At 41.6% G+C, this 21408-nt stretch overlaps 4 protein-coding genes across 8 annotated transcripts; all 4 read right to left on the bottom strand.

Annotated features, from left to right (window-relative positions):
* Positions 1 to 377: 377 nt before the first annotated feature.
* pgap3 (post-GPI attachment to proteins phospholipase 3) lies at positions 378 to 5447 on the bottom strand. The gene is made up of 8 exons (XM_034559231.1): positions 5025 to 5447; positions 4101 to 4198; positions 3722 to 3874; positions 3542 to 3604; positions 2936 to 2997; positions 2516 to 2652; positions 2121 to 2325; positions 378 to 1919 (listed from the first exon to the last, which is right to left on the bottom strand). The coding sequence occupies exons 1-8, from the start codon at positions 5296 to 5298 to the stop codon at positions 1856 to 1858; spliced, it is 1056 nt and encodes a 351-aa protein (XP_034415122.1). The 5' UTR covers positions 5299 to 5447; the 3' UTR covers positions 378 to 1855.
* A 2500-nt stretch (positions 5448 to 7947) lies between these two features.
* On the bottom strand, positions 7948 to 11235 carry mylpfb (myosin light chain, phosphorylatable, fast skeletal muscle b). The gene is made up of 6 exons (XM_034559241.1): positions 11177 to 11235; positions 10499 to 10597; positions 9237 to 9417; positions 9032 to 9110; positions 8872 to 8920; positions 7948 to 8777 (listed from the first exon to the last, which is right to left on the bottom strand). The coding sequence occupies exons 1-6, from the start codon at positions 11177 to 11179 to the stop codon at positions 8676 to 8678; spliced, it is 513 nt and encodes a 170-aa protein (XP_034415132.1). The 5' UTR covers positions 11180 to 11235; the 3' UTR covers positions 7948 to 8675.
* A 1547-nt stretch (positions 11236 to 12782) lies between these two features.
* LOC117749037 (sesquipedalian-1-like) lies at positions 12783 to 15877 on the bottom strand. Of its 2 annotated transcripts, none has more exons than XM_034559239.1 (4): positions 15770 to 15877; positions 15204 to 15314; positions 14700 to 15003; positions 12783 to 14028 (listed from the first exon to the last, which is right to left on the bottom strand). In XM_034559239.1, exons 2-4 carry the CDS (start codon positions 15282 to 15284, stop codon positions 13598 to 13600), a joined length of 816 nt encoding a protein of 271 aa, XP_034415130.1. In that variant the 5' UTR covers positions 15285 to 15314; positions 15770 to 15877; the 3' UTR covers positions 12783 to 13597. The 2 variants fall into 2 exon arrangements, with proteins under 2 accessions (XP_034415130.1, XP_034415129.1); XM_034559238.1 differs by lacking the exon at positions 15770 to 15877 and adding an exon at positions 15623 to 15761.
* A 69-nt stretch (positions 15878 to 15946) lies between these two features.
* Positions 15947 to 20743, bottom strand: LOC117749028 (zinc finger protein 551-like). 4 transcript variants are annotated; one of them, XM_034559228.1, is made up of 4 exons: positions 20599 to 20696; positions 20220 to 20307; positions 18379 to 18569; positions 15947 to 18254 (listed from the first exon to the last, which is right to left on the bottom strand). In XM_034559228.1, exons 3-4 carry the CDS (start codon positions 18566 to 18568, stop codon positions 17314 to 17316), a joined length of 1131 nt encoding a protein of 376 aa, XP_034415119.1. In that variant the 5' UTR covers position 18569; positions 20220 to 20307; positions 20599 to 20696; the 3' UTR covers positions 15947 to 17313. The 4 variants fall into 4 exon arrangements, with proteins under 4 accessions (XP_034415119.1, XP_034415115.1, XP_034415117.1 ...); XM_034559224.1 differs by lacking the exon at positions 20220 to 20307 and having other exon boundaries at positions 20695 to 20743; XM_034559226.1 differs by lacking the exon at positions 20220 to 20307 and having other exon boundaries at positions 20599 to 20711.
* Between the last annotated feature and the right edge of the window lie 665 nt (positions 20744 to 21408).

Raw genomic sequence — 21408 nt, 5'->3', positions numbered from 1 at the left:
ACACCATTCCATGAACGCCAGTGGCTAATAAACATCACATCATTTGGGCAAATAATGAGAATATACTATACAATGTTTCTTATCCCATAAGGCAAGTATCTCTGCCATGATTTCAGGAATCGTTTAGCCACCCAAACCTCTGTCAACCTCCACATGTCTGTCTTTCCCCCTCCCCCCCATCACAGGCTGTCAGCAAAGCTAAATGTGTCCATCTTCTCACACATTCACACAGCAAACCTCCAACATGGTCTATATCTATCTATCTATCCACACACACATCAGTAGTTTTACAAACGGATCCAGAACAATCTAGCTCTCTCACACAAACACACACTGAGTCATTTGGTTTACGATGGCAAAAACAACACAATGTGGCGTCAAGGCAACGTGTACACACACATAATGTACTGGTCATTGTTTTCACAGAAATACAAAGGCATGGGCAGACTTTCAAAAACAAAGCATGTAAATGTCCACACATGCGTCAAGTGCACACATGGAAGAGAACCTCTGAGGGATGAAGACATACATGGTATGAATTCAAGAGTTTTTTTTGGTGATACATTTGAGAGGAACAGAAAGATTTGATGAAACAGAAGAGACATGCTCATTGACAAGCGGGTTTGATATGATATGTAAGGCAGATATGGAGGGATGGGGAGTGTTTTACTTGATGGGACAGTTATCTGAACAGCAGCTGGTTGTGTACGTGTCGTTCTGAGAATGATTACAGCAAGAAATGCAACCAAATCCAGATAATAGGCATTAAACACACACACACACACACACACACACACACACACACACACACACACAAAAAAAATCACCCAGAATTTATTAGAAACTCTTGATGAAAAAAAAAAAAATGTTGCAGCTTCCTGTTGCAGCTTATTATGTTCAATTATGTTCTCGCTCTCCTCACACTAAAAGGCAATCCAGGTGAATTAAAACAATATTTCCATTTCATGATAATCCGCTCTATCCCACCCAAATTAAAAAAGAATCTAGTAATTAAAATGTAATAAGTCAACTAAATAAAGCACACAAAATGGTCGAAGAAAACACAATAAAAACAACTAAGGGAGCAGATAGAAATTAAAATAGAAATGTGGAATTATACAGAAGAGTGTAAAAGACAAAAGCAGCAGTGGAAACAATGCAGGCACAAAAATACATGTGTGATGGTGAGAAAAGAAGAACAAAAAATAGTCAGCTAGAATGGCCTCCAAACATAAACCCCCTTTCCCCCTCTCTCTCTCTCTAGAACAATCCACTGGCAGCCCACTTCACAAGGGGCAACTCTCGGTGTCCGCCAGTCCACATTTAGCACAGATGTACTCGGACACATGCCGTACCAAACGCAAGAGGTTATGATGGCCTGGCAAGGGATTTGGTGCCATCTATTGTCAGCCACAGCAAACTACCATTTGTGCAGAGCTAAACATCCAAGAGGCTGGTGAGAGTAAAATCATTGGTTCAGAGGATCAATTTCAGAAGCATCCGAGATTCGAAGGAAACAGGATATGCAACCCAATTATCCCAGTTTTCTGTGGTCGAACGAAAAACCTTTTCCTTGATCCTGTTTTGATGATAAAAGAGTCGTAGAGCACATGTCTGTACAAGGCAAAGTTAAGTAGAGCAAACATCCACAGTGATCCAAAAAAATAGAGAAAGTAACCCCCCAAATAAATACTAAAAATTATTAAAACAAGAGACTTGTAAACAAAATCTACTTTGATGGAAGTCAATGTGGTGTCATGCATGTCATCTGGGAGGCTGGGCTACTTCCGTGTTCGGGTGTCCGGTTGCTCTGATTGGAGACGTGCGACGGTGTAGGCGTGGTGAAGAGCTCCTCCTACTCGACTTTGACGCCCATCTTCTCTGTGTTTAGTAGGTAGAGGCTGTCGTCTATCAGGAAACTGGAGGGAGAATTAATAAGCAAGGATCATTTTTCAGGTATTTATCTCCACTAATAAATATACACACTTCAAGGAAACTATATATATATTTATTAATTTCAAGGCAAGAATATAATCTTTCTTTCTTTATCAGATGCTGCGTGAAAGGTTTCTCTTTAGTAAAGCTATGACACACAAGACAAAGCACTTGAGGTTACGAACCTGTAGAAAAGGAAATGCACTGGTATTGTGCTGAGGTGCCAGACAGCATGAGCATCTAGGACCCAGAGCATTGGGGGGAAGTCCAGCAGCTCAAGAAGGGCCAGACCATGAAGCAGCAGCACCACCAGGCCGCACTTCCACCAGTATGGCAGGGTCCGCCGGTTCTGCCAGCACCAACACAGCCACCACAAGAGGTTCACCATGCCTTTAAAAAGAACAAAACCATTGAAAACAACTGGAAAAAAATGTGTAATTAAATGTCCTGGTAAAAAAATAAAATAAAAAATAAGGCACAAAGCAGCTACAGAAAAAAGAACACAACTATCAAAATTAAGTTATTATTATTATTATTACAACCAGCCAGATTAAATATGACTCTTGAGCATGGGCCGTACCGATTGTGGCGTTAGCAGCCATGTTGTAGCCGTAGTCGAAACTGACAAAGGTCAAGAAGGACACATGCGAGGTAAAGGCCAAGATGAGCAGGACTCCCACCATGCTTGACACCCCAGGTCGCCTCAGACCCAACGTTCTGACAAAGAGTGAAACGGAAAACATTGAGTAACAGAAAGTGTTACATTTACATTAACCACAACACAAGAGTCCCTGAAGAAGTTTTTATCTACCACTTCCGTGACAGAAGTTGAACTAAATAATTCATTCTTATCAGGAATTTATGAACATTGAACAGAAACTTCCAACATGGTCAATGATAAGTAGAGTTGAACGTGATTTTAATTTTCTTGCGACCATGTCTGATCTTCTATGATGGGACAAATGAGAACATTTGTAGGAATACCTGTTTTAAAGCTTACCTCACACAGCATAGGTAGATGGAGTAAAGAAGGACCGCTGTTGCACAGAAATAGTCCATTTTCTGGAAGAGAATATCACATAGACAAAAAACATAATTAAGGAAAATACTTTTATGTTACTGAAAATATCTGACCCCCATCTGTCAGTAATGGCATTAGGCTGTTACTGAGCTAATTAGCCAATAAACAACAAAAACAAGAGGTCTTTCAGATCAAAAGATATCGACACTCTGTTTATAATAAAGTTATAACAAGTGGTATCTTTTTTTTAAATTAACACAGAATTAACTGATTGCCTGCAATGTGAAAAAGGTCGCTTTTAGCTGTGCTCAGCTCATTGTTTCGGTCCACTGGTTTGCATATTGAGTCCCAATGCTCTCACCAGCCCTCCATATAAACAGCAATAAGCTGCTGCCTGCCAACAAGCTGACTGAACAGATGATTTTCTCAGGAGTAAGTGGCCCAAACTGAAGGTCACAGGTATTAGGCCATATAAACTTGACAATCCAATCATTCTTTTTGTTATATGGCTTTTTTCTGCCATCAAGTTGATATAAACCAGCTGGCGAGCTTGAGAAGTATCTCTAGGCAGTCAACAAACATTACCTCTGTGAGATAGGTGTCCCGAGTGTGAAAAACTGTGGACCAGAACCAGGCGTTAAGAGAAACCTAAAGAACAACACAGGCCCTTGTTAAATATGCATGGTACATTATGTCACGATTCTATAAACACAGTAGTATTTGTGTATTTAGTGATGGCAAGTTCTTTCATTCTCTCTATCTCACCAGCGAGAAGGCGTTGATGGTGTGGAACATGGGGCTCTGGCGCGGCACCATGCTCCGATAGCGCAGCAGCATGATAAGGCAAGCCAGGCCATTCAGCAGAGAGGCCAGGGCAGAAGCTGGCTCCTCAAAACACAGGAAGCGCACAAATGGCCACTATGAGAAATAAAATACATTTCACATTTGACTCAAATCAGTTAAAACAACAACAACAACAAAACAACCACAACAACAACACTGGCGCACTTGCTCTAGTCTCATATAATCTACTGATTAAGTGAACACAATAGGAGGTTATTCTGGAGGACTGGGCCCAGCGTCTTCTCCAACACAAAATAACGTTGTTGTGATGCACAGACGGGCCTCTGTAAGAAGCACCAACCTTGCCGTGGAACTGTGGGATTCTGTACCCCTCGGCCTGGTAAAGGCCCACGGTGGTCCACATGCATTCATAGCGACAATCATCACGGCATGTCCAACCTGCATCACAGGAGGGAGGAGCTCAGGTCAAAGGGTTCAAATTCAAAAGGTTGAAATATTAAACGATAAAATGCATCTGGCATTAAAATACTGTACAGAACTGAAAAAATTAGTCAAATGACATCAGTTGGCAACTACTTTTTCTTTTTTTATAAATATTTTTTTTTAAACAGTTTTTTAAGTAAGAAATTTCTCGGTTTTATATCAATAAGTTGAGATATGTTTGAGTCCTGTTACTTGTTGAACAAAACAAGATATTTGGGATGTAGGGCTCTGGGAAACTGTGAGAGGATTTTCATTGCTTTCTGACATTTTAAAGTTGATTAATTGAGAAAATAAAAATAAGGGTTTGTGGCCGCACCTTCAAATGTGCACTCCCTATTTGCTGCTCCAGAGAAGGAAGGACTACATGTAGTTTCTATTTTGTGGTTGGATTACAGTATCAATTGCTTCTTCTTTTCCAAATGTTGTGTTTTTAAATCTCACACAGACACACTATGCAATTGCTAACGAGTTCCTGAGGGTGGAGTATATACATCACAATATACAATAGGCCTTTTGTGACACCTCGCTCAGCCAGAAAAACTGGCTTTCAACTCTCAATCAGTATCACATGTTTCATAAAACGTCAAAGATGAGAAAAAATACTGCGTTAAAAATCACATTGCAGCCACGACAGACGAAGCTAGAAGGACGAGTGGTTGTTAAGTGTTCACAAACTATTTAGCAGGGTGATATCGCAAAGTGCATTGGGTACCGTTACTGTTTAGAAATACAGACTGCTAGCAAGGAGAGTTAGCTTAACTTACCAATGACAACAACTCACCTGTGAGCGCCATATATTGCGGCTGTGCGGACTGGAAGCCCCGCAGCCGAGCTCCGGTGCAGTTGGTCCGGACACATTGCTTCACACAGTCTCGGTACACCGGCTCCTTGTCGCCTTGAGAAGACTGCACAGTGGTCACCGACATCAGGAGGAGCAGGACCACAGTGGCCACAGTGGAGAGTCTGACAGATGTGCAGCGGGGTAACGCTGCGGCCATGGTGGCGGGTCTCGACCCGTCAGGTCTCACAAAGGCACAGCGGGGCGACAGCGGCATCGATGGCTTCCACAGCCGACGGTCCACATTACCAGAGAGCCATTCCTAGGTAGCTGCGACAAACCGGGCCTGAAATGTTTCCCAGTTACAGTGTGGTGTATCCACCGTCCCCCTGTTCTCTTACCAGGGTCAAGTTTCACACCTCACACATCGTTTCCGGCGCGCTACTTCCAAAATAAAACATTATTTTTTTTGAGAAACAAAACATCAAGTTATAGCTATAGTATCAGTAATGTTCTATCTAATCTTTCCACTCAGCTTTTAGAAATATCTCTGGTTTTGCGAGTATACGTATTTGTCAAATTATGTATTTATTATTTATATGTGTATCTTTTGTTTTGAAGGCAGAACGTTTTGTTTATTATTTGTACTTCCTGTTTTGATTTTAACGTCACCGTGTCACGTGACTCTGATCTATTGATTTTGTGAATGCGTATACATATATTGATATATGACTGCGATATGATTTTGTGTTTATTACAGTATAGGATTTTAACTTGTGAAAATAAAATAAACAACAATAACTAGTGATAATAAAACAATTACAATACTAACAACAACAGGCACTGGTCCAAGACCAGTGTAACATTAACAGGTGTCTTCCCTACTGTAGAAAATGGCAAGTATTTTCTCACTGTCTAACTTTACACACTCATTCATCAAGTTTCACACCGCCAGTCAACATCAGTGTTGAGCAAAATGTAAATGAAATAGCCTTTTAGGTAAATCAAGTGAAAAGCAGAAGGATCACTTACTCCCTTTAAGTAAGTGATAGTTTTGAATCCAGCTGCAATACAAAGAGCAAAGTTACAATCAACTTATTTTTAACAGGAACACATTTTTTAAGCATTCCTTGGCAGAAACAGTAGAAAAGTTATATATAAATCCTTTAGTCAGTCATGCAAACTGGTTTAAAATACAGACAGGTTTTGACCAGAAGATCTTTTATCACTGCGTAAATAGATTGATTACACCTGGTACCCTATACAATAGATTCAAAGGACAGAATAAAATCAGAAAGGTTTCCCTCTTAAGTAAAAAATAAATTTAAAAAAGTATTTCTCACCTGTTGGTGAACCAGATATCAAACTGTTTGTCGATCTCTATGACTCTAAATGGATATATTGTATGCAGTTACTATATGGTGACATATAAAGTATTATATTCTCACACTGCATGCTCTATGGAAAATATATTTGACTGAAAACTGAGGTTGTATAATGTTCATTTGGGATTCCAACATTTTAGCCAGTTCAGTTTTCCCAGATTGATCAATTACAGGATTAATGAAACTGTGTTTCCTATGAAAGTGATGCTCATCACTGGAATTATCACAAGATAATAAAGGATAGTTCCACCCAAGCTCATAAAATGGGCATGGGACACTGTCACAGTAATTATTGGAGGAAAATAGGAATAATAAAGTTGTTAGTGAAGATCTTCACAGCCTTCTTCTTCTGGGGGTGCATGTCTTTTCCTCCAAGTTTAGATCTCTTCAGGGTCCAGAGGATGGAGAACTCACAAAATCCAACAATAGGGAGAGTCAATGCAAAAAAACAGATTTAGCTTAGGTCACTGAAACTGTCACCAAGTCTGACAACAACATTCCAGCACCAACAGCCATCAGAGCCCTGGGAGTCAAACTCTTTCTGGCCCGATAAGTAACGTGAACCATAGCCAGGTAACAGTCCAGACAGATACAGGTTATGAAGAGAGGCCTCTCACACAAATGTAATGAAGATAAGAAGATAATAAATATACTTGCTTAACAGGTTATACAAGTCTGGTAGAATAAGGACCGAATGAAGCCCAGCCAAGACAGTGAGATTTGACATAAAGACATCATTGGGGGTGAATGAGGTTCCTTTTCTTCCTTTCTGAAATATGGCCAAAAGTACGACAACAGCTCCAGGAAATCCCAAAACAAAGTAAACTACATTGACATATGACCAGAAGATAACACCCTCCGGATGGTCTTGACTTATATCAGCTGTTGCATTAGAGTCAGTGATGTTAGGTAACCGAGCAATTTGGATTTGCTGTCATTAAAACAGACATCATGAAATAAAAGGGTAAAACTAAAAAAGGTGCCTTGCTCAAGTTTACCTTCACAGGAGTTGTTGTGTGTGGAATTTAATCTAGCAACCCTTGATTCACAGGCCATCTCTGGAAAAACTACAGCTTTCTCCAAACCAGGTTATTTAGGTGTTTCCATTATTGCGTCCCTTTGTCTAGCACATTAAGAGAAATGAGTTGATACTGCGTGAGAGATTACTTAACTGAAATTCAGCATGACACATTTGGTATATTTGCGACTTTGATTTTGATCACTTATCCACTTTTTTTTGGATCACCTTTTAAAAGCTGGCTAATCAATCAAAACCTTTATAATACTTCACCATAAGCATATTGCACTCAGTGCTCAACAAGTCCAGGGTCCACCAGCAGTGCTACAGTATCATTTACACCCCCACTTAAACCAACAGACACAGTGTAATACAAAAGAAAGTGGATTTTATTTGTACTTCTTTATTTGTTACAGTCAGACAGAATCACAACCGGAGGAAACAGCAGTGAGCGGGAGGAGGAATAGTCATAAACAAAGACTTTTTGCTTTTGTTCATTTATTTCCTGCTGCCCACTCACCATCTTTCCCCATCTCTTTCCCTATTCACAATATTTAAAAAAAAAATTATGTTTTCCTATTTTTCACTGCAACTTTTCCTTTTCATCCTGTGTTGAAGAGAAGGAGCGACATCATTAAGAGCCGGGTAGGCAGACTATTATAGTTCAGTACTCGCTCTCTTGCTGTGCACTCCTCTCTATTTTCAAACAAAGGAACAAATCCATTAAACACTCTGTCAGGTTGAGACTGACAGACCACTTGGGTCAGACTGCGTTACTTGTTTCAAGTAAGCGACTATGCATGCACCACAGCACCCGAAAGACACTTCTGACTGACAGCTAATTCACTGGACTGCATTATGCATACACACTGCTTGTAGGTATGATGCATGCACTGCAGGCCTCAACACAGAAGGACAGAATGAATGATGGGGGGAAAGAAGTAGAAACAACAGGCAAGGACCGAGATGGAGAGAGTGTTTCGGTGCCACAAGATTATTTTTTATTGAAAATAATCCCATGTCCCCCTGTTGGTGCTCACACACAAACAACCCACACAGCCTTCAGTCCTCTCACTGAGTATCTCAATAAAGGAGACAAGTCTTTTCGTAGTGAGCTGGCAAGCGGACAGAGCGGGCCGGGAGCGTGGAAGTGTGCAAGGAGGCCACGTGGTCGGAGAGAAGGGGAGTGAGTAGATGGTGGGGGGGAGTACGGGGTTTTACCGGAGGTGGAGATTTTTAGAGAGGTGGATTTTACTCCTCCTTCTCTTCTCCGTGTGTGATGACGTAGCAGATGTTCTTGTAGTCCACATTTCCGGCCACATCAGGGGGGAAAGCAGCCCACAGGTTGGTCATCTGCATGGGAGATATTAAAGACATGGCTTAAAAAACCCAGAGCAACGAAAGACAGAATGGAAATATGAGCGAGACAAAGATGGTTTTAGCTCACCTCCTCAGCGGTGAACCTGTCGCACTGGGTGGTCAGGAGCTCCTCAAGGCTAGAGAGGCAAAATGGAGAGAAATATATCAAATGGTCCATCTTGATTCAAGATCACCACAAAGAGCAACGGCTGTTGTGTTGAACGGCAAGTTAAAAGCAAAGCCCTTACAATTCCTTCTTGATAGAGCCAGTGGCCTCGGGGTCCAGGACCTTGAAAGCGCTCACGATAACGTCCTCGGGGTCAGCACCTAAAAGTAAAAGCAGCCAATTAGTCTCAACTATAATAACGATACTGATTACATATTATTCCTGAATTATATCAAGCATCTAATGTCGGGGAAAGGGCAGAGTTGTCTTAAGCCGTGTGAACACACCCTTCAGCTTCTCGCCGAACATGGTCAGGAAGACGGTGAAGTTGATGGGGCCGCTGGCCTCCTTCACCATGGCCTCCAGCTCTTCATTCTTCGTATTCAGTTGACCCATGGTGGCCAGCACATCCCTGAGATCGTCCTTGCTGATGATGCCATCTCTGTTCTGGTCAATGATTGTGAAAGCCTGGCGGGGACAGTGAGGTAAGAAGGAGAGAGGATCGTCAGTAAATACTACATTATTTGATTGGTTGGAGCTGCACCAAACATTTCACCACCTCCTCACGTGACATTCAGAAGCCATCAAACTAAAAACTACATTTAATTAAAACAGTGAAAATTGAGATCCTCACATTTCTCACAAGTCCTCCTCATAAGACTTGCTTGTGATGATTATTTGAGTGCGATAGCCGACCAACATAGACGTGTAAATGTGGAGGCGTTCTCCACCTCTCGTCCCACATAGCTGGGCGTAGCACCCGGTGAAACCAAAGATGGCATTGCAAACCTTTTGGGACTTGTCAGCTGGTCGACCACTTGTCTTTCTAAGGTGTTAAAATGGTCTCGGAATGTGAGACAAGCCCATTGCGACATTTAGGGAGAAGGTATTGATTACAGCTGTCCCACCGCCCACCCCTTTCCTTTTTTGCCTTGTGACTACATCTGATGACCCTGCTCCCAATATTATTCCAGCTACTGTCACAATTGTATCCTCTTTTATTTATACCGTTATACTCAGGGAAAGCGTCTGAGAGACCCTTGTGATCTAATAACAACAATGTTCTAGTTGAGGAAGGTTCTACATCCTTAATTATTAAGAAAAATGTTCTTTAGGTAACAACAAAACATTTTGTTCCTTTTTCCTATCGCTAAACGCAGACTCAACTTTAGGATATCCAAAGTGTTCTTGTTCTCGAGCCTCTCTTTCCTACTTCGATTAATATTACTGTCCACCAACTGTTGGGCGGCATTCCAGTGGGGTCACAGGTGTTTTGACTCTCCAAAGAGGATTACTGAGCTACCCTGATGGAGAAGTAGCTGCTGTCGTCGGAACAACTCTGATTTATTGTCCTGTCATGCTGACGGGACATTCTTGCTTTCATGCAGCCACCTGATAAGGTCTCTATAGCTGCAGAGGTCAAACGATACATGCGGTCTTAGCAGTGTACAAAATGTCTCTTCTCTCCCGTGGCCTCAAAAGACCTCAATTTATACTGCTCGAACACCTTAACTTTAAAGGACATGAGATGTGATGAAGAAAATGTTACCTCCTTGTACTCCTGGATCTGGCTCTGCTCAAACATGGAGAACACATTGGAGGATCCACCCTCACTTTGCTGCTGCCTCCTCTTGGCCTTCTTGGGTGCCTGGGAAATGAAAGGTAATACACACTTTAAACGTACAAAGCATCAATCAAACAGACTTTACTATCGGACGCAGTGATACAGGCTAACTCGAAGCGAAAATAAAATTAAATAGCTTGTTTCTGAAGCTTTTTTCATCCATATTGTGGCTGAGATTAATGAAAGGATGCTCAAAAAAGTCTAATTAAATCACTGTATCTGATGGCGTTTGACAAATTGCCAAACAAATCCCATATTTTCATCACAAAGTTTTTTTCTCGTAAAAGAAATCTAGTCATCATGAATCGATTATCCAATTTAGAGTCAAGTACAATATAATGGTTTTGGGCACTACTATAATAAGACAGTGATCCCAAAACATTTAGTATTTTAGTAATTCATTCACGATTAAGGTTTTGAGATGTTTAGCTCAAGCCAGCAGATGAAGTTCCTACTGGATCCAAATCCACCGTTTGGCTCAGATGAGACTACTTTATGGTCCATTGGTAATCCAGATAGGCAAATGTATCAGTGATGCTTTCATCTCATCAAAGATCCTAGATCCCTAGAGACTGTTCTTCCAAGGAACATGGTCAAACTCACCATCTCTCAAGTTTTTAGGATTGTTGGTGGTCAAGAAGAGAAGCCTACGCCAAGCCGATGTGACTGACATGTAAGCACTGGAACCTAGGGGCATTATATACTAGCCCACGGGGGGCTAACTTTAGCCACACCATCAGGTTTGGCAGGAAAACAGAGCTGATGGAAAGTAAGAGAAAAGGGGAGGAGTGAAGAGGTGGCGGGACATATCGGCTGACCGATGCTCCAAAATAGGCCCCAGGAGTCTTGGAATGAGGTGAATTCAATGCCAACACACAGTCCCGGCTTTGGTGTCATCTGCGGACTAATATGGCCAAACTGATAGACATGCTGAGGGACAACTGATCAGCCCCTGTACCCCTCTTTTCATCTTCCTCTTCTTCTTCAAAGTCTTTGTTGTGGCTATTTTTGTTTCTTTTATGTCCACCGATAGAGAACAAAACCCAGCGTATGATGACAAGCTGCTGCTGCTCTACTCCCTTAATACACGCACACGAATAGGATTAACATCAATTAACAGCCTCAAGCTGCTGAAGGTGCCAACATGTGCTCTCAGTTGACATATTCTTAAGTCATCACCGGTCTACATGATAGGTTTGGTCTGAAGTGTGTGCCCGCGACCAGATCAGTAGTGACCAGCCGGATTTATAAACATGAAACCTGAAAACAGTTGGCTGTTGGATACTGTTCCGGCTCCAGCAATGACACGCGACCACTTCAAACAGTGACCTTGCATCAACGAGAAATGTAAACAGCCTTTTAATACCGACACTGGCAGCAGGAAATACTTTCAAATTCAGTTTGTTTGAAAAAAAAAAATCTAAAAGGCAGCCTGCTGGTTTATATCTCATGTTGCTTCGTGGCTTTGTGTCTGCTAGAGGTGCAAAAGGACCAATGGCGATTAAATAAGCAGCTTTGGGTGCACTAATTAAGGGTGCTTCTGGAGGTTCCCAGTATAGTTGCTTTAGAACAGGAGGACAGTGGCCTACCCACTTAACTCCATATATGAGCTCCATAAGCTGCCATAAATCACACCACTATGCAGCTACGGTATGCATGTATCGGGATTCAGCACCAGCGTGAACTGATACTTTGGAACCAAGTTGCCTCGATTTTATATTCTTGATTTAATCTGATCCTACATCCTGCCACTGATTATTAAAATACTTATATAATAATTATAGTTATTTGAAGAGAAGGCAGTAAAAGTTAAATCCTAAGTGAAGAAGGTCGCGGGCAGCAGAGCTGACGCTTCAAGTATGGGCTTGAAGGTGACAGAGGGAGAAAGAGCCCAAGCTCTGTCAAAGACCATAAACAAGACAGCTGTAGAGACTGAAATAGCTCTGCCTCCCCCCACCATTCTCTTTCTCAGCCATTTTGACCCTTCTTGGCCCGCTTTGGCCCCATACAAGTGCCAGTCCTTTTTTTTTTTTAACCCACAGTCACTGGCCTGCTTTGAGGCAAAAGTGGTTGGTTACTTTAATTCACTGGCATACAGACAAATTGGGTAATTAATTGATCAATAACACTCTACTGAATAACAGTTTTTGAAGTTTGATAACAAGTATCAAACTTCACTTTGGTAAGAAAAACAAGCAAACAACAAAGCTGGCATCAAACATCTCGTTATCCTGTTTATTATCTGATCAGTTTGGCCATTGTTTAAAATCATGATTTGGCAAACTTATTGTACAGCTGATTGCGTTTGGACAGCATTCAACAATTTGTATATGAAAACAAAACTTTTGTAGAGAGACATGGCAATATGTCTTTAAAAGTATCACTTAGGTATTCATACTAGTCAGCTAGTATCAAACTAGAATTACCATTAATGGGTTCTTCGTCTCTGCCAAACAGGGAAGTTGCAGTTTACAACCATGTCTGTCCAAAATGTCCTTGCATCCTTTTGAGTGATATCGTCATAGTTGGTATGTGAATTCAGTGACCGTTGACCATCAAATGCTAATAAGTTCACCCTTTAGTAGTAGACTTTTGTCCATATTTGAGGAAACTCCCTCTGGTGCTCCTGAGATATCATACAGACGTACATATGGATAACCCGAAAACATAATGATATAACTTTATACCATGGCCACAGAGCATTTTCTATTCTGATTGGCTGACAGGTGTGGATTCATTTGGGTAACCAGACATGAATGTTGCGGGTCTTTGTTTGTGTCTAAAAAGTTTACTTGGAGAAATCACTTCACTGTTCATGATCAAGCAACAAAGATCAATAGAGCATGAGATCATGAATGGCATAATATTTAAAAAACAAACAGTATGCTCTAAACACAAATATACACAAAAGAATCTCAACAATATTTGTTGTAGTTCCAATTCATATATACATAATACTGTAGCTTTGTAATGCAACTACAGTTATTGAAATTAAAGTTCAGACATTGTTTTACTTCACACTTTTCATCCAAAATCTATTAAGTTTCCCTCCTGAACAACGGCATCAGCTTGTCCCCTCTTCGACCAATCAACAATCAGTTCCTTCACCTCTTTTCCAAAATCTTCATGCAACTTAGTAAAATCCTCCTTGGTGCCTAAACAGACCCCTGCCCACTCCCCCAAAGGCGGAGCAGGAGTGTTAACAGGCACAACATTGGCGCTCCTCTTGGGCCAGAGTTTGGGAGATCTCTTACTGGCTGTCTTGGACGAAATGGTCGTGGGTAGCATCAGAGTGGAGCTCAGACTGGGTCCTGCTCCGACATCGGTTGCTGCATTCGAAGGCAGTGTTGCAGATTTTGTGCTCTGCTGGGCTGCAGGATATCTCGCCTCCGGAGTGCTGAAAGTTGGCCTGCTGAACGGGTTGGCTGGTTCACTGGAGAACTCCCCTAAGGCATCTGAGGAAAAGAGCAAATAAGACAAGGGGAGAAATACTTCAATAACAGCTGAAGTTACATTAAAAGCGAGGCTAAAGCTGCTTATATTACACTGCCCTCTTTTTTTCCTTGTATTTTAGAGTAACCATTTAATTTTCTAGCAAAGCTGCAAAATCAGAAGATAAAAAGTGTAACACATTAATTATGACCAGGGTCCCTCTTGGTTTACCATCGCACACTTGGCACCAGAATGTCTCTTTCTAAACCTAAACGTAAGGTTGAGCTGAAGCCGGTTTCAGGAACGGTGGAAAACTAATCTTTAATGAGGCTGCTACCTGTCTCATTCCAAAAAAGATCTCCATATATATATATATATATATCATTGTTGATTGTATGCCTTACAATAAAACAACAAACTACACCCTCAATAACTATGACAGAGTTGAAAGAACCCCTTTTAATAAAGTTTTAAAACATTTAGATTGCTTTTAACTTGAGTCAAAGTGTTCACAATGTCTTCGACAGACTGATGCAATGGGATTATGATGTCTGCATACTATGTGCCATGATGTGCATGGCGTGTGATGTGAAGGCTGTAAACAGTGATGCCTAACACAGCTGCTCTGTGTGAACAAAGGCAGCTTTCTTTCAGCCACAGACAGAAGGAGACCCTCTGCCTGTCTGTCTCTCACCTATGTACTTCTTCTCCAGGTCCATCACCAGCAGGGCCAGGTAGCTGTGGTTGGCTGACAGCAGGGCTTTGATCCAGCTCTCCTGACTGGCCTGGTCCTCGGCAGCAAACTTGTACGTCCGCAGTCCCGGGTCGCTCCACACGAGCGAGAAGGCAAACTGCTCCTCGGACTCACACAGCTGGACGATGCAGCCCTCCAGAACAATCACTCCCGTCACTTCCCGGTCAGACGGCCGGTCCTTGTAGAAGAGGAGGTTCCCCTTCAGCACACACCAGCGCTTCTGATAGGAAGTCTTTATTTCACCCTGTGTGACAATTGTGCCATCTGCGGTTTACTCACTCATGTACAAATAACCAATTTCTTACACAACCGTTGGTGGTGAAATTCGCAACTTACATGGGAGGTTAAATGTTTTACACACACAAAAAAAAAGTAGGGAAGTAGAATTTGTGTTGTTTTTGTTTGTTTCTATGTGCTTAAATTAATATTATTATATTTCCCTACCTTCTTGAAGAGGTACCCTTCTTTGTCCACTTGTGAGGTGCAAGATTCAAAAGAGGTGACAATCTTTTCATGAATCTTCATTTCTACATCACAAGCTGCTTTGACCTGAACCTGCAACATATGACACAACAAACAATGTATCCGTGGCTACTTACCCATTTATTACTAATCGTGTCTGTTTATGGAGAACTAACATGCACGAGCTTTATAATGCACACGGTTAAGTTCGCGCGTCTGTGGGCCAAACACGTTTTCAGTGTTTTCGATAAGGAAATGCTCCACAGCCAGCGGTTTATTAATCATAAACGCCAACTACACAACGAGGATACAGCGCTATATATCGTTTATGGTGGGAAAAATGCCAAACTGAGCGCCATTAATAACTCGCCTACTGTTTTTAAGGCGGTAACGTCTCTCACCATCCGCGTTGTCACGTCTGAACTGCGCCTGTTCAGACGTGACTCGTACATTTCGGCTTCCAAAGTGTAACATGTTTAACTTTAACGTGACACTAAGTGCGCGAGGCCGGATTGCTTCTCTCCCCCGCGTGGTTCTTTATTACTCACCTTTCAGAAGAAGTGTGTGACTGGTGTTGCAGTTCCCTCCTCTGAGTGTGTGTCAATCACTTCCTGGTTGCCAAGGTGAGGGCAGCTCCACGTCAACGGCGTTCAAAAGGTAATGTCGCCCATTGGCCTGTGGTTCTGATGGTTCACTGTCATCACACCAATGACTTCACCCATAGGTGTGCTTTGTATTAGAACATTACTTTAATAAGCATGTATGAATATACAAAGAGGATTAGGGCCACATGTGATAAACAACCAGTCTGCTAAACCAGTCTGGCATGGTGGAGTGGGTGCATGTGATCATTTCTCACAAGTTCTCGCTGTATAATATTACATGAGGTAATAATTACAAACAGCCACAGGGGTGTTAGACAAGTTCTTACTTGTTTCATTAATTAAGCCATCAAAATGCACCTGTGAATACATCAACAAGCCTTTGAGTGGTGTTAATGAGACTTCTAAAGAACAGACGCTCACTTGGCCGTTTGTGGTGGTAATAAATTAATTTATTGTTTCGCTGTGCAAACTCTATTTTCATGGCGGTTATCATTGATAACCCCAAGAATTGCAATAAATATATCCAGCAAACAGCTCCAATCAATCTGGAAAATCAGCCAATTTCAATGACAATCTCCTATCCTGATTTTAAAAAAGTTTCAATAATTGTCTTCACCATTTTACTTATTTGACAGAACAAATTGTGTTACATTGCCAGACAATGCTTTACAATATATAGCAGTGTCACCTTACAATGTTTCAACCTGCTCTTTAGACCAAAGGCTCACTGTATATACATATTTAGTCCAACATCAATAATAGTTGTTACAACAAAGTAGAGATGCACTACTACAGCTTTTAAAATGTTAATGTCTAAAGTTTCCCTTCTGCATTGTCTGGCACATTCCTGATAATGTTTTGCTCATGCCAATCTTAAATGCCCTGCACAGCCCTGCAGGTGTTTTCACTTATTCTGGCTGATCACTCAAGGTGAGGCTCAATGGAGTAAACATTCTATGTACTAACAAGAATGATCGAGATGGAGCTTGTGGTACAACGACGCTAACAGGAGAATGAGAGAGATGCCACAAAGTTCATCTAATCAGCCACAATAATCAAAATCACCTGTATGAATGTATCATGGATGTGGAGGAGGACCTTTAAGTTTATATTTCTACAACATTTCTCTGAGGTGCAATTCCACAATTGACCAAATCGTGTTCGCCCACAATATTAGACAGATAATGATTAATATCAGTGCGTCTCCATCTGTAAAGCTTTAGCCTCTTTGGTTCCAGGCGCGTTTCATCACAATCAGAGGGACAAAAAGACGAGCGTAACAAGCACATAACTGGCTACACACCAGAACAGCAAGTGACTCATTGTAACACACTGCAATTCCAAAAGACTAGCCTTTCAATATGTTCAATAGTTTATAATTGTAACTATTTCTTAAACGCAGGGCAAAGTCCAAAAAGATCCTTCACAGATTCTAAACAAAGTAAGTGTGATGATTTAGTTGAGTCGCAGTCAGTCGAGCATAACAATCATTGCGGTTGCTCTCTCCACACTTGCTGCAACTGTAAAATCTCTCCGATGTGGATCTTCTGATGCCTTTTCAGATTCTCCCCCCGACTGAAGCTCTTTCCACACTGGTTGCAGTAGTACGGTTTCTCCCCCGTGTGGACCCTCTTGTGTTTTTTAAGGTCTCCCGCCTGACTAAAACGTCTCCCACACTGTATGCAGCCATACGGCTTCTCTCCTGTGTGACAACGTTGATGGATTCTCAAGTTCCCGATCCTGCTGAACTTCTTTCCACACACAACACACAAGTGTGACTCATCAGTCCTGAAGTGCTCCATCCGGATTTTTCTCCCATCAAATGCACCCCTGTTTGTTTTTGCAAAGCCAAGCCTCCTAGGTACGGCATGTCTCGAGTGGACAAAGACACGTTCGTGAGGTTCGGCACTAACTTGTGACATGTGCGTCTCAGCACAGTTCTGACGAGAAGAGTTGCAGCTTAAATCTACACATCCACTATATTGCTGTTGAAGAGATGGTGGTTCTGATGTTGTGCAGTCTTTTAGTTCAAACTCTTTTTTGATAATCGCAAGGTTTACACTGAGTGAGGTGCTAGATTGAGAAGTGCATGCATTATTGGGTGAGACATCACCGATTTCTGTGTTGGCACTGTGTGATGTGTGGACTGTCATTGCAGCCTCAATAATCTGTGTCCCCACCTCTGGTTGGGCTATGCAGTCTTCTGTTGTCTGTTCAGAGTTGCACTCAGCTTGTGGTTCAATGTTATTGCAGCTGTCCTGTGGTTTCAATTCATGCTTCACGTCATGGTCGGGTTTGTGGCTGCTTATCTGTTTTTGCTCTGCGAGAGCAAGGTCCAGGTCCTGCCTCCAAGCGAGCACCAAATCGTGCTCTTGACTCTGCATGTCTTCGGTTTCTTCAGGTAACGGACTACTTGTAGGTAGAACAGCTGTGAAATCAAGACCATAAGAAGGAGTTGTTATATTTGACAAAGTAACTCACGAATAACACACTTCAATCAGCATAGGATAGAAACAGTATCTATGATTCAAGGAATTATACTTGTTTCCCACCTATGCTTGATCTCGTCATCTTGTCCTGAAGGTCCTGCAGCCTTCTTTTTAGACTCTCGTTCTCTCTTTGTGTTCTGGCAGTTTTCTCCTGGTACTCGGACACCGTCTCCTTCACCACCCCCAGTACCTCGTGCACCGCTTCAGTCAGCAGCTTGGCCACTCGGGCATTCAAACGTTCAAGTTTAGACATCCTGAAATAAAATGGCACTCAGGGTAAGAAATGACTGGACTGCATATGCAAAATCCTCTTCAAAGCGTACAATAAGTATACAACTCTTATTGCATAGGCATTAACAGAAACACTGCTGTGTGACAGCACTTTCTATTGTTCTCATTCATTTAAAAAACATTTGTTTAGACAACAGTTAAATTAGTTAGGCCTTTGCCGTTTCCAGCATTCCCATGTTACTCTTAGTATAATACGTTTTACATAGACAGTTTGATATTTTGGTGCTGCAGCCATCTTAACTCACACCAGGCTGATCCCGTATGCTACTGGCTGCAGTCATTCTGCCAGTTTAAGTGATTTACTAGGGGGCTGTACATTAATCAAGTAAGTTAGCATGATTGCTAAGCGTCACTCTCTGACCGGTATTTCCACTGAAAGGTGCTGTTATGTTCAAGCTAAGCGGCTTGTATGCTAGTAACACCAGAGCAAACCTATAACACACGTGTTGAATGACCACCCCTGTCAGCTCGCTAGCTAACTAACGTAAAGCATGTTTAGAACCGCTGTACCTGCAAGCTAGCGAGTCGTGAAGTCAGCAACTACACTGTAACGTGGATCGCTAACTCGGTGCGTTGTCCCTGAAAACGTCAAACAAACGCGTCATGTGTGAGCTAGACGTGTCAGTAAGTTTCAGCCAACGTGGCTGCTAAAATCAATGAAACCAAAAAACTGGAAACGATAACGCAAAACTCAAATCGGAACGTCAATATAACAGCTCGCAAACTCCGGAAGAAGAACATCATATACGTCCGCTGTGGGAATCAGGTGATTTTCAAAATAAAGGTGCGAGTGACATCTGACCTAGAGCAGTTATCTTTCCCTCCAACTGAAGTATTCTGTTTGCATCAAATACAGTTTGAAACTTTGTTGGCCTGTTATTTTTTTTTTAAGCTAATAAAATGCCCCAGAACTAAATGATCAAAACTGTGAATTTATGCTTAATCTATCCAAGTCACAACAACGAAATATAACCACTTATTAACTAAAATGGCCAACCTCCTGTCACGAATTCCCCTTCTTATTAGTGTTTTCATTCTGTTTTCTAGTTTAATTAACTCTCTTGTCATTTCAGACCCGGTCATTCACACCTGATCATCCTTCATTCCCTTCACCTGGTTCTCACGCCCATCTCACCTGCAGCCCATTCCCTCGTTAGTCACTCACTACTTAGGTCCCCTCACTTGTCCTCTACCAGATTGTCTTGTGTTTTCGTGCCAAGCGCTCCAGCATTACTTTAGTCGCTAGTCCTGATCTGCATGTTCTGACCCTGCCTGCCCCGTACTTCGACTTCCTGTCTGCCCCTTTTTGGACTTGTTTGCCTTACAGACTGCCGGTTTTGACCCTGCCTGTACAGAGTAAAGATGTTCATCTTTGTTACCCCTGTCTCAGAGTCGTGCTTTTGGGTTCCAGTTTGTCACACCCTCACACCTCCAGGATTAGAAGAATCCAAAACAAAATGTGTTTGTTATCATTAAAATTAATAAAGAAATACACACGTGCTAAATAAAAATGATAACACACTGTTACTCCTCCCTGCCAGCCGTGTCCACAATGTTGGACATCTACATTCAACTATACTGTATCATAGAAACCTGATGTGTACTTGTTTTACTTATGAAGATGAGTAGGCCTTTCCTACACTGTCTCCAACGACAACGCACTTGACAGTCTGCATTATGACAACTTTGGCTCCAGAAATTCTGAAACAGAAAACTTGAGGATTAAGCATACCACATAGGTTTCAAATGTATTTCCCTTTCACGCTTCAACATCGGCCCACATTCCACAGACTGTTAAAAAAAACATTTGTCTGACAGAGATAACAGTGAACTGCAGTTTCATCTGTGTTATTCAGGCTCAAACTGAATAAAAAAACTAGCCACAGGACAATATGTAATAATAACATATGTTTATTTTATTGTTTATTTTTGACCAATAATAGAAACAGAACCAATATCAATAAACAGACAATATGTAAAGATCAAACTTACTTGTCAAATATGTTGTATCACAGTCTTCTGGCAGTGTGCCTTATAGCTTGCCGATGGGTAAATGTAAAAGAGAATCTATGTAATATAGTGACATACCTGGTTAGGCCGTCCTTTGAACCCAGCATCAAGCTTAAACAAGATATATGATAAGTGTGGACATTTTGGGATTGGGTAACACCTTCAAAGTGTTGCCAAAGATGTTTCATCATCCCCTCTAAAAAGTGATGCCATAAAGGTGCTGAAATGTTACTCACTTTATCTGACAGGTCGAGTGAGCAGATGATTGTTCCACTATGCTGCATCCCAATTAAATCTCAAAAAGACACATCCTTCTGAACACAGTTACAGTAGAACAGCATTTCAGTCTACCGCAGATAGGGCAGATACTGTACATGGACAGACACAGTGTTGATTAAAAAAGATTATACGAGCCACAATGAGGCCCAATAAAATGTTAAGAATACAATTTGACAGGTTATAACTCCACCTCTTTGTTGATGCTTCCACTTTGCCCACGATGGACCTGTATATTTTGTCAGGGATGTATTTTTTTCATATATACCCAGCCTTGTTAAACAGTCAGAGATCCATAATTTAGAATGTATACACTTTCCAACTGGATTATAAAGGCAGGTTTTACTGTTGAAATACAAAACTGCCTGACATCACTCACCAGACTGCAATTAATTTCATCACTGACAACTAATTTGTCCTGAGACAGATCAACTTTAAAATCAAAGTTTAATATTTTTAAATGCACCGACTCACACAGGGAAGTTACCCAGCAGGCTCCAAATTGCTCACTGCTCT

Source organism: Cyclopterus lumpus, chromosome 19, assembly GCF_009769545.1.
Source record: "Cyclopterus lumpus isolate fCycLum1 chromosome 19, fCycLum1.pri, whole genome shotgun sequence".
In the NCBI taxonomy this organism is placed as follows: domain Eukaryota; kingdom Metazoa; phylum Chordata; class Actinopteri; order Perciformes; family Cyclopteridae; genus Cyclopterus; species Cyclopterus lumpus.
Note: the sequence above shows the minus strand (reverse complement) of the source record. Positions and strands in the feature narration are given on the sequence as shown.

Coding starts and splice junctions, on each gene's coding strand:
- mylpfb (XM_034559241.1), bottom strand. Junction 9,111..9,236: donor GTTCGGCGAGAAGCTGAAGG/GTGTGTTCACAC, acceptor TTTTACTTTTAG/GTGCTGACCCCGAGGACGTT. Junction 8,921..9,031: donor GGCTCTATCAAGAAGGAATT/GTAAGGGCTTTG, acceptor TTGCCTCTCTAG/CCTTGAGGAGCTCCTGACCA.
- LOC117749028 (XM_034559224.1), bottom strand. CDS start 20,723: ATGCTGGGTTCAAAGGACGGCCTAACCAG. Junction 18,570..20,694: donor TCAAAGGACGGCCTAACCAG/GTATGTCACTAT, acceptor ATTTTATTTCAG/GATGTCTAAACTTGAACGTT. Junction 18,255..18,378: donor GATGACGAGATCAAGCATAG/GTGGGAAACAAG, acceptor TTGATTTCACAG/CTGTTCTACCTACAAGTAGT.
- LOC117749037 (XM_034559238.1), bottom strand. CDS start 15,673: ATGTACGAGTCACGTCTGAACAGGCGCAGTTCAGACGTGACAACGCGG. Junction 15,315..15,622: donor CAGACGTGACAACGCGGATG/GTGAGAGACGTT, acceptor CATATGTTGCAG/GTTCAGGTCAAAGCAGCTTG. Junction 14,029..14,699: donor CCTGGAGAAGAAGTACATAG/GTGAGAGACAGA, acceptor TCTTTTCCTCAG/ATGCCTTAGGGGAGTTCTCC.
- pgap3 (XM_034559231.1), bottom strand. CDS start 5,298: ATGCCGCTGTCGCCCCGCTGTGCCTTTGTGAGACCTGACGGGTCGAGA. Junction 4,199..5,024: donor GCAATATATGGCGCTCACAG/GTGAGTTGTTGT, acceptor CCTGTGATGCAG/GTTGGACATGCCGTGATGAT. Junction 3,875..4,100: donor TCCCACAGTTCCACGGCAAG/GTTGGTGCTTCT, acceptor TATTTCTCATAG/TGGCCATTTGTGCGCTTCCT.